This window comes from Raphanus sativus, chromosome 7 (genome assembly GCF_000801105.2).
Source record: "Raphanus sativus cultivar WK10039 chromosome 7, ASM80110v3, whole genome shotgun sequence".
In the NCBI taxonomy this organism is placed as follows: Eukaryota; Viridiplantae; Streptophyta; class Magnoliopsida; order Brassicales; family Brassicaceae; genus Raphanus; species Raphanus sativus.
The window spans coordinates 15,126,760-15,141,184 of record NC_079517.1 but is presented as its reverse complement, the minus strand read 5'-3'; the positions used below and the strand labels follow the sequence as shown (position 1 = coordinate 15,141,184).

The following is a 14,425-nucleotide window of genomic DNA, read 5'->3' as shown; positions in this document are numbered from 1 at the left end:
TACTATTATCCTGTTCTCTCTACCAATGTTTTTTCATTTTCCTATGCTCACGCAATTACTTGCTTTATAGTTGCAACCAAGTTTATATATAGATACGTTTTTAAAACAAATATCGAGATGTAATGTTGCATTCTGTATACGCAAGTTACTTTGATGTTGTTTGAAAGAAGATGTCATATTAATAGATAGTAGTATAGATACATAGTATTATAAATCCTGTAAATATTACAATATCTATAAATCATAATAAAGAAATAGAAGTCATAATATTAAGAGTAATGATGGTAATTAAGGAGGAAAGAAGAAAGCAGAAAATGCGGTTGGAGAATTAGGTGCTTAAAGTTAGTTGAGTCTATCCCAGTATCTAACAGTCAACTCTCGCTCTCTCTTTACCTAGCCTTTATTATTATTTTTATTTAAAAACGGTGACCTGACATATGCAATTAAAGAAGAGACAGAGAAGTTCGTCTTTGTTTGTATACCCTTAAATCATACAACCCCCTTATTCTCATTCCTACTCTCTGTCTACAGTAATTTATATGAACTTAATTATGTAGTTTAAACCGAGTATCTTCATGAGTAATGGCAAACTTATATTCAAATACCTAACTTTCAATCGCTTGTGCGGTGCGGAAATAACTCCAACATTTTGACAGCAAAATTAAAACTGTATTGGAATGGATAATTTTCCAAAATCACTACCGAATTTCTCATAAGAACATATCTAATATTTATTTTTTTGAAAATAATGTACATCAATGGCTGCAGTAGTGACAATGTATAAGCTGGCCATGTTTAAAGTAATCAAGTGTGAATATAATTGTAAACTAAACGGTGAGTGTATATATGCATATGCATATAACTAGAAAGAAAGGGTGAAATTATAATTAAATGAGCCACCTAAAAGTCAAGAAATAGAGAAATATATCTGAAAAACGACCGTTTACATAATTGGAATCGAAGGTCTAACTTAGATATGTATATAGCCTTATCTGTATATGTAATATAAGAGTACATTTTGGTATAAAATAAAGAGTGAAATAAATAAAAACAATAAATATAGAGATTAATATAAATAGAAGGAAGGAGGAGAGGGAAGATAAAGCATATTAAGATTTGGAGCGTATGTCAATGGCCGTCGAGATGTCATCGAAACAACCCACCAAAGACTTCTTCTCCTCTCCAGCCCTCTCCCTCTCTCTCGTACGTATACTTTCTTTTAACTTCTACTCCCACAAATCATAGAAATTGATTCATATACTGTATTATATATTATTGTATAAATTTACATTTTAATGGTGATATATATTTGTATAATAATAGGCTGGGATATTCCGGAATGCATCCTCCGGCAGCGCGAACCCTGAGGAGGACTTTCTGGGCAGAAGAGTCGCTGATGATGAGGATCGGACGGTGGAGATGAGCAGCGAGAACTCGGGACCCACGAGATCCAGATCAGAGGACAATTTGGAGGGTGAGGAGGATCAAGAGGAAGAGGATGGTGCAGGAAACAAGGGTAACAAGAGGAAGAGGAAGAAGTATCATCGCCACACCACCGATCAGATTAGACACATGGAAGCGTACGCTCTTTCTTCCTTGACTAGTAACCCTTTCTTCATATAATCCATACATGAATATGACGACTAAGGTATTTCCATTATTAAATATTAGGGTTTCACAACAAGAATCATTCATTACATTGGCTTGCCTTTATGTACGTAATTGTTTTTTTGCTAAGAATGCTAATATCATATTAATGATGTTCAGATTATACAAAAGGCTTAATCTATAAACTACTCTACCTTGCCTTTATGTGCTTACTTGTTCATGTTAACACACTATATATCATATACATTTTAGAGACATTTTATATATGAATATGATGATAATAAATGATCTCATTCCCAAATATATACGTTAATACATATATATATCACTACGTCTCCACATACATACTAGTCATTCGATCATCATGCCATATGTATATAGGAAGGGCATATTTCATGTAATGGACAAATAAATTGCCGATGATCCAGCATTAAAATTCAATAAGTTTAGTTTGCATCTTACTCTTTATTTCTCTCTCTATCCCTCTCTCTCTTTCCGTACATGTTTTAGTTGGACATATGTTAAACTGTTTCACTCGATCATAATTAAAGCCGACAAAGAGTGCTATATGTATAGGTAGTTAGGGTTCATTTGCCAGCATATCTAAGATTTTAATGTTTTATAATACAAGAAAATACAATGTAATGGTTAGTTATATATCTGAACAATGATGGAAATTTGGAAAGGTCGGAATGTGAATTTGATGAGGTTGTTTGCACGCAGGCTGTTCAAAGAAACACCTCATCCGGACGAGAAGCAAAGACAGCAGCTGAGCAAGCAATTAGGTCTCGCTCCTCGCCAGGTCAAGTTCTGGTTCCAAAACCGCCGCACCCAGATCAAGGTATGTATGTTATCGTTTAGCTAGCTAGCTACTACTCGTGATGATATGGATTTCAAAAGATAGAAAACAAATATAGTTATATAATCAAATTAAAACATGAACACAGGCTATTCAAGAACGGCACGAAAACTCATTGCTGAAAGCGGAGCTAGAGAAGTTGAGAGACGAAAACAAAGCGATGAGAGAGTCATTTTCCAAGGCTAATTCCTCCTCGTGCCCCAACTGCGGAGGAGGAGGAGGAAGCCCCGATGATCTCCACCTTGAAAACACCAAACTAAAAGCCGAACTCGACAAGCTTCGTGCGGCTCTCGGACGGACGCCTTATCCCCTTCAGGCCTCATGCTCCGATGATCAACAGCGCCGTGTTGGCTCCCTCGAACTCTACACGGGTGTCTTTGCCCTCGAGAAGTCTCGCATCTTGGAGATTGCCAACCGAGCCACCCTTGAACTTCAGAAGATGGCCACCTCCGGCGAACCTTTGTGGCTCCGAAGCCTTGAGACCGGCCGTGAGATTCTTAACTACGATGAGTATCTCAAGGAGTTTCCTCAAGCTCAGGGCTCTTCATTTCATGGAAGAAAAACCATTGAAGCATCCCGAGATGTAGGGATCGTGTTTATGGACGCACATAAACTTGCCCAAAGTTTCATGGACGTGGTACTTTTTTTTCTTCTTCTTAATTCATTTAGAATATATATATACTATACACACATCATAATGTAGAAACGCAAATTAAAATATTGACGTGTGTATTGTGCAGGAGCAATGGAAAGAGATGTTTGCATGTTTGATATCAAAGGCGACGACCGTTGATGTAATTCGACAAGGTGAAGGGCCTTCGAGGATCGACGGTGCCATTCAGTTGGTGAGTACTGAGAACCTTAGGTTATAATATATTAATGAAGACAACTGAGCTAATATATTAATATGGATATTGTTAATACTGGCAGATGTTTGGGGAGATGCAGCTGCTCACTCCAGTTGTCCCAACAAGAGAAGTCTACTTTGTTAGAAGTTGCCGGCAGCTGAGTCCTGAGAAATGGGCCATCGTTGATGTATCTGTCTCCGTGGAGGAGGACAACAACAACACAGAGAAGGATGGTTCACTGCTGAGATGTCGGAAACGCCCTTCAGGCTGCATCATCGAGGACACCTCCAACGGCCACTCCAAGGTCACCTGGGTGGAGCATCTTGACTTGTCTGCTTCCACGGTTCAGCCTCTCTTCCGCTCCTTTGTCAACACCGGTTTGGCCTTCGGTGCTCGTCATTGGGTAGCCACCCTTCAACTCCACTGCGAACGACTTGTCTTCTTCATGGCTACCAACGTCCCCACCAAGGACTCTCTCGGTCTGTCCATTTACTCTCTTTTTTTTCTCTTTTTTTTTTCCCACTCCTCCCATAATTATTAATTAACACAAATTATCATCTCAGGAGTGACAACGCTGGCAGGGAGAAAGAGCGTACTCAAGATGGCGCAGAGGATGACACAAAGTTTCTACCGGGCCATTGCTGCTTCTAGCTACCATCAGTGGAACAAGATCACCACCAAAACTGGACAAGACATGAGGGTTTCATCCAGAAAAAACCTCCATGATCCCGGAGAGCCTACCGGAGTCATAGTTTGCGCTTCTTCCTCCCTCTGGTTACCTGTTTCTCCTACTCTTCTCTTTGATTTCTTTAGAGATGAGTCTCGTCGCCATGAGGTACCTTCTAAAACCCACACATACACTTACATACACACAACCATGTACAACCGGTTTGATTCCACTCATATATATATTATATATCAACAGTGGGATGTTTTGTCAAACGGAGCTCATGTTCAGTCTATTGTAAGCTTATCCAAGGGACAAGACAGAGGCAACTCAGTGTCTATCCAGGTATGTTTATTTTGTCATCTCAGTTTCTCACTTCTCTGCTTGACTTCCATATCCATATATATAATATTCTAAATTTTTATAATTGTCTCCTCAAAAATTCCAGACAGTGAAATCGAGAGAAAAGAGCACATGGGTGCTGCAGGACAGCTGCACAAACTCATATGAGTCGGTAGTTGTGTACGCTCCTGTAGATATAAACACGACACAGCTGGTGATTGCAGGACATGATCCAAGCAACATCCAAATCCTCCCTTGCGGATTCTCTATCATACCTGATGGAGTAGAATCACGACAGCTGGTAATATCGTCTGCACAAGAGGACAGAAACACACAAGGAGGGTGTCTGCTCACGCTGGCCCTCCAAACGCTCATCAACCAATCTCCTGCAGCAAAGTTGAATATGGAGTCTGTGGAATCCGTCACAAACCTAGTCTCTGTCACGCTGCACAACATTAAGAGAAGCCTGCAAATCGAAGATTGTTGATGATATGACCCACATCATGCGTCACTTTTATTATGGAGATGTTGTTATTTATATAAGTATATGATAATGTATAGCAGTGCATTAAGTTTTGTACAAAAACAACCAGCTCCTGTCTGTCTTCTGCAACCATACTATATTATCCAAAAAAAATTTTTTTTTTTGCTGCCACCATTAAGAGCATCATACTCATTCACGGTAAGCCATAAGCCATGATATCGTCTATTACTTACCACGACGTTCCAAAAGAGCACAGCTTTCTCTTAACACAACAAATGAAGAGTATCATCTTAGGTTGAATGTTGATAAGTTAGTTAGAATATGCAAATCGAATTCAGATCATTTAGAATATGAATGAAATGATCTAATTCACTATCAAATATAAAAATAAAAATTATAAAAAATATTGAATACAAGAAATTCATAATATAAAAAGTTCATAATATAATTTAAAATTTTGAATATTAATATCCAAAACACTAATATCAAATACTGAATAAAACTAGCACCTAATAATAAATTAAATCAAAACGAGATGAATGATCCAAACATCTATTCCACATAAAAAGCTTGAGATGATTCATCTTCAAAGTTTTCTTCTATTCAAATCATAAATATATATATACTTTGCATGAGAGTCTTGGGAATATTTTTTTTATATTTCAATTTTAGAAAATAAATATGATTGATATATGGATATGGATTAATGCTACAGTGGAGGAGGCAGTTAATTATCGTAGACGAAGGCACCAAATATCATTACTAAATTTGGTGGAAGATGAGATAACTAAGTGGAGAGAAGAGGCATCAGTAGAGGAAGATATTGCTTTGTGGAAAACAAGTCGAGACAAATTCAAGAGCAAATTTCGACAAAACAAACTTTGAAATTACTAAGAACACATGGAACTGAATGCGCTTTGAGTAAGGGAGTTTAGTTCTTGTATGCGACTCCAAGATTCGCTTTTTCACTTGGATAGCTATGCATAATCGACTATCTACAGGTGACAGGTGACAGGTGACATGATGATAAAGTAGGTAGGACCAGTTAACTCTGCTTGTTCCTTGTGGAATGAACCATTGGAAACAAGGAACCACTTGTTCTTTGAATGCAGTTTCTCAACTGAAGTTTGGGAGAATCTTTCAAGAGGAGTGATGGGTAATGAATACACCAGAGTTTGGAGTGAAATAGTGGCTTTGATTTCCACAAAGAAGTTCACACTGAAGTATGTTTTCCAGTCAGCTATTCGTAGCATATGGATGGAAAGAAATAGGAAAAGGCATGGAGAGAAGCCTTTAACTACAGCAACACTGATCAGAGTCTTGGACAGAAACATAAGAAACAGATTTACTTCAGTACAAAGAACATGAGACACACGTTTGGGAGATGGTCTTAGATACTGGTTCTCAACAAGGCCAGTGCCAAAGACAATAGAGAGTATAGGTTATAAAAAGTTAAAAACCTATTCTTTCATATGAAGCATTGTAAATGTAAACAAAGGGTTTTTTTATTGGATAAAATTTAACATTCAATTTTAAAAAATATTATCTTAATATTCACACATATATATATATATATATTTTTTTTTTGTAAAAAGGCTTTCAAATTAAAATAATAAAAACATACAATGTATGGTTGTGATAACCATAAAGTTTGAAAAAGTATGATGAGACATACCTCATATTCAACCAAGCATTAGCTTACATAGGAGAAGACTTATGATTATAAGCTTAATGAAACAAGAAAGAGATGAAACTACTAGGAGGATGGAGGGTAGTTCCCGCGGCCACGACGACCCCTTTTACCCCTTCCTCTTACCGTTTTCCATTCCATATCTTGAAACTTTTGGACTGGTTTTATTGGTCTTCCACCTCGTGACATGTTGAGATTTACCGTAGCATCACTCATATATCCTCTTTCATCATCTTGCTCATTACAAGCAATTTGAGTGACATGAGAACTGCCATGTGCAGAGGAGTATGGAGGGACCAATAAATTGTCCGGTGAAACCGAGTTGGCCTCAAGGACAATAACAGGGGATGGAATTTCTTCCATAATAGTAGCTTTAGTTGGAGCAGATTGAGTGTCCGCTAATGGTGATGAAGTCAAAAGAGAGTTGGAGCCAGTGGCTAAATGTACCTTAGAGTATATGAGGCTGTTTACTGGAGTAGAGAAATCCTTCAGCTCATCACTGGGCTCAATACCACTTCCTTTAGTAGGTTCCAAAGTTTGTTCAGTAAGTTCATCTCGTGTTTCCTCAGCTGAGACCAAACTTGACTCTGAATTTTCAGCTGGTAACTCCAAGTGATCTGATGCAATAGTAGACTGCCCTAGCACTTTTTCCAGTTCAACCTGAGGCTCTTCAGCTGACACATTTTCATGTGTGGGGGTTGTTTCAACATTCAATTGGACAGCCGGTAGGAGACATCTTTTCTCTTTATGTCCCAAATGTCCACACCTACCACAAACACTTGGAATCCATGTATACTCAACATCCACCAAGAAAATATTACCTTGTTTATCATCTAATGCAATTTGCTTTGGAAAAGGTTTATCAAGTTCTACTTCAACCAACAACTTAGCTTCTCCCAAACAGGTCGGATCAAGTCGAGGTTTGTGTGTTTGCATAGGTTCACCAAGTCCGGATGCGACGTGGCTGAGACCCAATCTTGAGTAGCAACTATCTGGAACATTTTTAAGATTTACCCACACTGGGATTGTTGATACCTCAGGGACTTTGAATGAGTTAACTGGTTTCCAAGGCGAGACAAATAACAAACAGTCATCAACATGCCAAACACCTCTTTGAATTACCCATTGACGAGTTGAATCATGAGGAATATGAAACATGTAAGAAGAGTCACTCAGCTTACGGCAACCTATTCTACAGGTTCTACCCCACAATCTATTCACCACAGCATGGATTAAACCTCCAGGAGGAAGAGAGCAGCGATGAAAGTGGCCAATGATATATTCCTTTTTATTCTCTGGTCCTAATCGAAGCACCTGAGAAGGAATGGTTACCTGCGGCGTTCCATCATGTCGAAAAGTTGGCTTGGCTGCTCGATAGAGGTTTCTGGTAGCAGGGTCCATTCTAGCTGCCCATGGAAACCTTAATGTTCCATCCTCTTTGAGTTCAGGGACTGGAATTTTTTGAACCGGCATACGAGGAAATTCTCTGGCAGCATTTGGATGGTCTTTTTTCAGCTTTGACCCAAATCCATCAGCCAATGTTGGCCAGAAAGAGTCAAGGAGATTGTTAAGATATTGCGGATCGAAACCACTTGGCGTTGCAGGCGTTGGAGGAGTCGCAGGTGGTATAAAAGCAAGTGGTTTGGCCCAGGCTCCAATTGAAGGAACAAATTTAGGTATTGAAGAATCAACTGATATCTCTGGGGAAGAATCAACTGATATCTCTGGGGAAGTAGTAGTTATTGGAGGGAGGCCAGTAGATGGAGGCGAACCTCCGACCACCTCTAGCTCTAGTTCAACAGCAGAGCCGCTTACCCCCATTCTATTTTCAGTTTGGGTTTCACTTGAGTCCTTGAGAGTCAACTCCAAGTCGTTGACATCTATTTGATGCCTCAAATCTTCAATACCATCGCTCACTACCGTAGGCTTAGACGACATCTCTGGACCGGATATTTTTTCTTCAATCGAGACTGTGGCTGTTGATGTTACCGGCGGTGGAGACTCCATTGACCAGCGAAACTTCGATGGCCAACGAGGATCTGGAGTGGCTGTGGGCTTAGTAGAAGCCGTCTTGATTTGAGACTCGTCTATTGTTTGGGTTGGAGCCGAAAGTGAAGCTACATGTGTTCCTTGAATCAAAACCTCCTCCACCGTAATCTCGACAGGGATAATCGTTGAATTCACCACATCTACACTAGTATTCGTCGAAGACAAGGGCAGCGAGGAAGAACGAGGGAGAACATTTACCGGAGGTGCTGCGTTCTCATCATCTAGTTCAATTGGGGGTTTCATGTCAAGAGCACGAGAGAGTGAGGAAGTTAGTATGCTAGAGACGTTGAGAAGAGACGAGGCCAGATCTGGTGCTCGTGGTGAGCGACGCGCCGGAGCGGCGTCGAGAATAACCAGAAGAAACGGAGGTGTCTGTTTACGGCGTCGAGAAATGGAGGTGACTGTTTTTTTTTCTCTTTTTTAGTTTGGTCCCTCATATTACATTATATATATATATATATCTCATATTCATTAAAGATCTCTCATATAATTTACGATCTAATTTAAACTTGATCATTAAATTTATTTACTAAATAAACTTAAAAATGAAGATCATGCTCATGAATAATCGAGTTGAGCTGAGGCAACTCACGAAATATTATTCATTTCGACATCCCTAATTTAGTTTACTAAAACAAAAAAAAAAACAAAGTGAGCTTTATATGATCACTAGAAAAAGATTATTCATATATATAGACTTTTGCTCATGGGGGATATAAATGAGAGCCTGACTCGACTGAATATAAAACTGAGAGAACTCTTTAATCAGAAGCAGATATATAAAGGGTAAGTAGGGGCAATTGCCCACATCAAAATTTAAACTCTCCTTTGGTGCTAAGAATACATTTAGAGAGAGATATATTTGATTTGATATGGTTGTAAGCTTTGTAATTGGGGTTTAGTTTACAATAAAATGGGTCTAATATTAAACCCGCTTTTGATAAAAAAGAAATGGAAACAAATTTACAAAACCCATCTTTTTAGTTTGAACCCTAATAAGTAATAATTTATCTCCACTATGAAAAAAAAGTCCGCCCTGATCAATGCCGCGCCGTTGGACTCTTGACCCCGCCTAGGGTATCGAGGTATGACGTCTTTTTGGTAGTGACGACATTTAGCTTCTCCTTCGCCAACGGATCATCCGACGTATCTTTCTTCGAATCCGAGTCTTCGTTCCCCTGATCGAAGTCCCATCCCATGAAATCCGATAACGTCATGCTTCCCACAAGTGTCTCTTCCTCTAATTCCGTTGGTGTCGTGCTCCTCTTGCTCACCGCTCGATCTGCATCTAGAACGTCGTTGATTCTCGACAGTACCGTGTACGCCAAGCTCTCCAGTATTCTTGAGTAGCTCTCCAGCACCGATTGCCCCACGTCCTGTTGGTGGTGGTGAAAAAACCATGTAAGAAACCGAATGGATCGTGAAGAATTGATGCATAAATAGAGTTAGTGAACCTTGCTGAATTGGATTTTGCTGATGTCGAGGGAAGACTGAGAAATCCCTGGGTATCTATGCTTGAGGATGAGCAAAATGGTCTCAGCTCTCTCTTCAAAAACCTCTCGCTTCTCTAGACTCACGCCTGAGGCCCACGGAGCGGATGTTTTGTTATCCTTTTGAACCATTTTTCGTTTCCATATGATGATTGATGCCTCGATTTTATTTTTCAGGTCTAAGATCTTGTGCTCCGATGACATGTCCATGCTGTTCAGGAACTGGTCCGGATCAAAAAACTCCACCGTTATATTTTTGTACATCTGATCCCCTAGACTCGCTCTTCCATTCTACACATAAACAAACAAATCAGAGTGGCAAGTGAACCATATATTTCTTGGGTCATGGTCAACCGAATTCAACATAATTCATAATGAAAATATAATTAAATCATAACACTTTACAAAATTAATTAAATTTAGTTATTAAAGTTTGAAATATAAATAATTATGAAAAAATTAAATATAAACCACACGAAAATAAAATATAAAATTAGTATATTTTAAGAATCAATATTTTAACTTTAAATATTTATCATCGTTTGTTATGAAAATTAAAAAGCTGACTATAATTAAAAAGAGTTTTTTTATTTATAATAATTATAATGATTTAAAAGACAAAATCAATTAACAAAAGTTATTTTTGATAGTAAATTACTAAAAATCCGGTTTTCATCCATCCACATGTACCCCCACAGTTCAAAGTTAAACCCGGGCTAATCACTGGTTTGGTTCGGTTTCAAAACAATGCAGACAAGTGTTATTTTTTTATTTTATTTTTATTTGTGTAACATGCAGACAAGTGTTAATTCCATCAACATTCAAATCAGAAAGCTATTGGTAGTGTATTACCTTGGGGAGAGATTCGATGTAGCTCTCTGGTATCTCCATCTCGAATAAACACTGCGCATTTATGGCCATGGCTGCCTTGAGTACCTGGTTTACACAATCTTTTTGGTACTGCAAAAACCTTCTAGAAGCTTCTGATAGACCATCTGGAGGTACTTTTACTTTGGGAATCCACCATTTCTCGTCATGTCCCTTAGCGTTGTCTGAGTCAGGCGAGTCTTTTGAGATATAGCCGAACTCACTTTGGTCCTTGAAATTATCCAGACAATCCTAAGCAGCGAAAGAGCAAACACACAGCAAACTTGATGACATAATTGTTATGCTAAATCGTGATGATTTTTTTCAGCTTATAAAACAAGTCATCATAAAAATCTTACAATGAGCATGGCGTCAAGTTTCCTCAAGGCAGGGATATTCATGTGGAGGTCATTACGTTGGCGTGTGGTCATTATCTGTTAAAGTAAGACCCAATAAATCACATTGGATTGTTTACCAAGTCATATATATGCACAAGGGAGAAGTAGTAAACTAAACCTCCATAGTGGTCCCATCTTTGTTCTTTTGCTGAGACGGAGCAAACTCAACGACGTAATCGGTCACAGAGAGAAGCCAATCAATCTCTCTTCTCCATCTTGCTCTCCTATCTGCAGGCATTGGCTCCAAACGCCGTTGCTCTCCAAAAACAGACGCTACCAACAAGTTGATTTATATTATCAGATATTATGTGTAACCGTCAATATATATAAATCATCTAGAAAAATGTTTACCTGCAAGGTTTGTGATTGCGTTTGAGAGAGCGAGAGCAGAGCAAACACCTTTGCCTCCACCAGAATTGTCCTCTCCCAGAAGCAGCTTCGAGAAGCGCTCTTTCATCTGTTCCATGTCTGATGGCATCACCGCAAGACAGCTAGATGAGATATATATATATATATGCATGCATATGAAGTTTCAAATTGTCTTTAAATAGTAATGCGAAGAGAGATCATTGCCTGCGAGTAGCTGTTTCTCTCGAGCCTGTGCCGCGGCGAGCGCTGATTCATCCGCAGACGGTCTTGAGACTAGCGGGGTCTTGTTAGGATGGATTATGGTCAACGGTTCAACCTGCTGAGATCCGGCAGCAGCCTCATCTAAACCGGGTTTAGCGACGGGGCTGGTTGATTGTTTCCCTGCGTTGTTGTTATTGTTGTTGTTGTCGTTGTTCCTCCATTTGAAATTGAAGAGCTTGCTCCTGTAGCCTTCCTCTTGTTCTGATGTACGAACCATTATTGATTTTTTTATTTATTTATTTATCGTACGAAAGAACCAGGGAGAAGGAAGAATGGAAAAGCGAGGGTGAAAAAGGCCTGAGAAGGCCTCTCTTGTGATCGACGAGTCAGAGAGAAAAGAAAAAGGGAAAAAGAAGGAAGCAAAAGGATTTAGCAAGAAGCTAATTGAGAGACAAAACCATAAAAGGGAAATGCTAATTGTTACACTGATTCTTGGATGAGAAAATTGTGGGAAAGCAATCGATTTGAAGGTGGAAACGTGAGGACCATGTGTTAGACAACCCCTGTTAATTAGGATTTTGATAATTAGTGATAGAGAGCAGTTTGAATAAAAATGATTTGGAAGTCGTAATGGATTTGTGCCATCTTGATTAACCTATACATGAATGTCAATACACAGACGATGCCTTCTTTTTAGGTTCATGAACTCAAATTTGCATGAATTTCAAACGTGCAATGTTGTCCATAAATTTGAAATATCATAATGGAGAAGAAAGGCTCATAATCTCTAAATGAGCCTGTGGGCTATTTCTATTGGGCCATAAGATATTGGGCCATAAGATATTGGCCCATCTTTTTATCTATATGTATCTCTCTCTCTTGTCAACCTTATACCAACCACTCACTTGTCTGCGTTTTTTTGTGAGCCGTTACAGAGATGGAATCAATCGGAGTCCTGATGATGTGCCCCATGAACGCCTACCTCGAGAACGAGCTTCAGAAGCGCTACAACCTCCACCGCTTCTGGACTTGTCCGGAGAAACCCGCGTTTCTGGAAACTCATCGTAACTCCATCCGCGCCATCGTTGGAAACGCTTCTGCGGGCGCCGACGCTCAGCTCATCGATGATCTCCCGAAGCTCGAGATTATCTCCAGCTTCAGCGTCGGCCTCGACAGGATCGATTTGGGGAAATGCAAGGAAAAAGGGATCCGAGTCACCAACACTCCCGACGTTTTGACGGAGGACGTGGCGGATCTGGCGATTGGGCTTATACTGGCTCTACTCCGACGCTTGTGTCAGTGCGATAGTTATGTGAAGAGCGGCAAGTGGAAGTACGGTGATTTCAAACTCACTACTAAGGTCTTCTCCTCTTACTCTTCACTTTTTTGACCTGACCACTACTATGTAGCATTGAGTCACTAGGGTCGGCGTTATTGGGATTTTAGGTTTTAGGGGTTAGAAATTTAAGTTTCATTTTAAGTTCTATTAATTTGGGTTTGGATTTGGTTCAGATGTTTTGCTGGTTTGGGTTCGGGTCTATTCGGATTTTAGATGTTTAGGTTAGAAATTATCTAAGGTATTGGTTCGGGTTGGGTTCTGCTGGTTAGGTTTTCGAATACCCAAACTTCATTTAGGGCTAACTAGACTTTATTTTTCTGTTCAGTTCTGATTTGTTTTGTATCTTGGTTAGTGATTGGCATTGTAAACACACAGTTTCTTTTGTTTTATCAATCACAGTGTTACTTAGTTACGTGATAGAAGCTCAGAAGTTGATTTAATACCATGATCTCTCATAAGCTTTGATCTTCTATCTCTGCTTGAAGTTTTAGAACTGAACATTCTTTTCTTATTCATTCAGTTTAGTGGAAAGTCTGTGGGCATCATTGGCCTCGGTAGAATTGGGACAGCCATCGCAAAGAGGGCACAAGGCTTCAGCTGCCCGATTAATTACTACTCGAGAACAGAGAAGCCTGACGTAGGCTACAAGTATTACCCAACCGTGGTTGAGCTTGCTCAGAACTCTGACATCCTCGTGGTGGCGTGTCCATTGACTGACGAGACCAGACACATTGTGAACCGGCAGGTGATGGATGCGTTGGGTCCAAAGGGTGTGCTGATAAACATAGGGCGTGGGCCACATGTTGATGAGAAAGAGCTAGTGAAAGCTCTAACAGAAGGGCGCCTAGGTGGGGCTGGGCTGGATGTGTTCGAGGAGGAGCCGCATGTGCCTGAGGAGCTCTTTGGACTTGAAAATGTGGTTCTGCTTCCTCACGTTGGGAGTGCCACTGTGGAGACACGGAATGCAATGGCAGATCTTGTGGTTGGTAACTTGGAAGCGCATTTTGCTGGGAAACCACTTCTGACCCAGGTGGTCTGAGTGATTTCTTGTCCTTTTTTTTACTTTTGTTATGATGTTGATAAACTAATACTGGAAAGGTTCATTTCTCTTCCAAATAAAAAATGGCACTGTTTTATTGTGTATATGTGATCTACAAGAACACTAATTAGAGTTGCATACTGCTTAAGACAAAGATGTTAACGATCAGAATCCC

General features: G+C 39.6%; 3 protein-coding genes across 3 annotated transcripts; 2 read left to right on the top strand and 1 right to left on the bottom strand.

Annotated features, from left to right (window-relative positions):
• The first annotated feature begins 1,045 nt into the window (after positions 1-1,045).
• On the top strand, positions 1,046-4,968 carry LOC108817318 (homeobox-leucine zipper protein GLABRA 2). The gene is made up of 9 exons (XM_018589974.2): positions 1,046-1,203; positions 1,324-1,580; positions 2,332-2,449; positions 2,556-3,104; positions 3,208-3,312; positions 3,398-3,794; positions 3,879-4,150; positions 4,241-4,327; positions 4,431-4,968. Exons 1-9 carry the CDS (start codon positions 1,126-1,128, stop codon positions 4,809-4,811), a joined length of 2,244 nt encoding a protein of 747 aa, XP_018445476.1. The 5' UTR covers positions 1,046-1,125; the 3' UTR covers positions 4,812-4,968.
• Positions 4,969-9,449: 4,481 nt separating this feature from the next.
• Positions 9,450-12,336, bottom strand: LOC108816456 (rop guanine nucleotide exchange factor 12). The gene is made up of 7 exons (XM_018589029.2): positions 11,876-12,336; positions 11,654-11,770; positions 11,421-11,575; positions 11,264-11,338; positions 10,890-11,156; positions 10,002-10,328; positions 9,450-9,923 (listed from the first exon to the last, which is right to left on the bottom strand). The coding sequence occupies exons 1-7, from the start codon at positions 12,147-12,149 to the stop codon at positions 9,588-9,590; spliced, it is 1,551 nt and encodes a 516-aa protein (XP_018444531.1). The 5' UTR covers positions 12,150-12,336; the 3' UTR covers positions 9,450-9,587.
• A 421-nt stretch (positions 12,337-12,757) lies between these two features.
• LOC108818087 (glyoxylate/hydroxypyruvate reductase A HPR2) lies at positions 12,758-14,354 on the top strand. Its single transcript, XM_018590950.1, has 2 exons — positions 12,758-13,232; positions 13,732-14,354. The coding sequence occupies exons 1-2, from the start codon at positions 12,810-12,812 to the stop codon at positions 14,248-14,250; spliced, it is 942 nt and encodes a 313-aa protein (XP_018446452.1). The 5' UTR covers positions 12,758-12,809; the 3' UTR covers positions 14,251-14,354.
• Positions 14,355-14,425: the final 71 nt, after the last annotated feature.

Bases quoted from the DNA above. Each gene is read 5' to 3' on its own strand.
- LOC108817318 (XM_018589974.2), top strand. From the start codon at position 1,126: ATGTCAATGGCCGTCGAGATGTCATCGAAACAACCCACCAAAGACTTC. The intron at 3,105-3,207 runs GTACTTTTTTTT...TGTATTGTGCAG, and splicing joins CCCAAAGTTTCATGGACGTG to GAGCAATGGAAAGAGATGTT. The intron at 4,151-4,240 runs GTACCTTCTAAA...ATATATCAACAG, and splicing joins ATGAGTCTCGTCGCCATGAG to TGGGATGTTTTGTCAAACGG.
- LOC108816456 (XM_018589029.2), bottom strand. From the start codon at position 12,149: ATGGTTCGTACATCAGAACAAGAGGAAGGCTACAGGAGCAAGCTCTTC. The intron at 11,576-11,653 runs GTAAACATTTTT...ACTTGTTGGTAG, and splicing joins CGCAATCACAAACCTTGCAG to CGTCTGTTTTTGGAGAGCAA. The intron at 11,157-11,263 runs GTAAGATTTTTA...TTCGCTGCTTAG, and splicing joins AACTTGACGCCATGCTCATT to GATTGTCTGGATAATTTCAA.
- LOC108818087 (XM_018590950.1), top strand. From the start codon at position 12,810: ATGGAATCAATCGGAGTCCTGATGATGTGCCCCATGAACGCCTACCTC. The intron at 13,233-13,731 runs GTCTTCTCCTCT...TTATTCATTCAG, and splicing joins ATTTCAAACTCACTACTAAG to TTTAGTGGAAAGTCTGTGGG.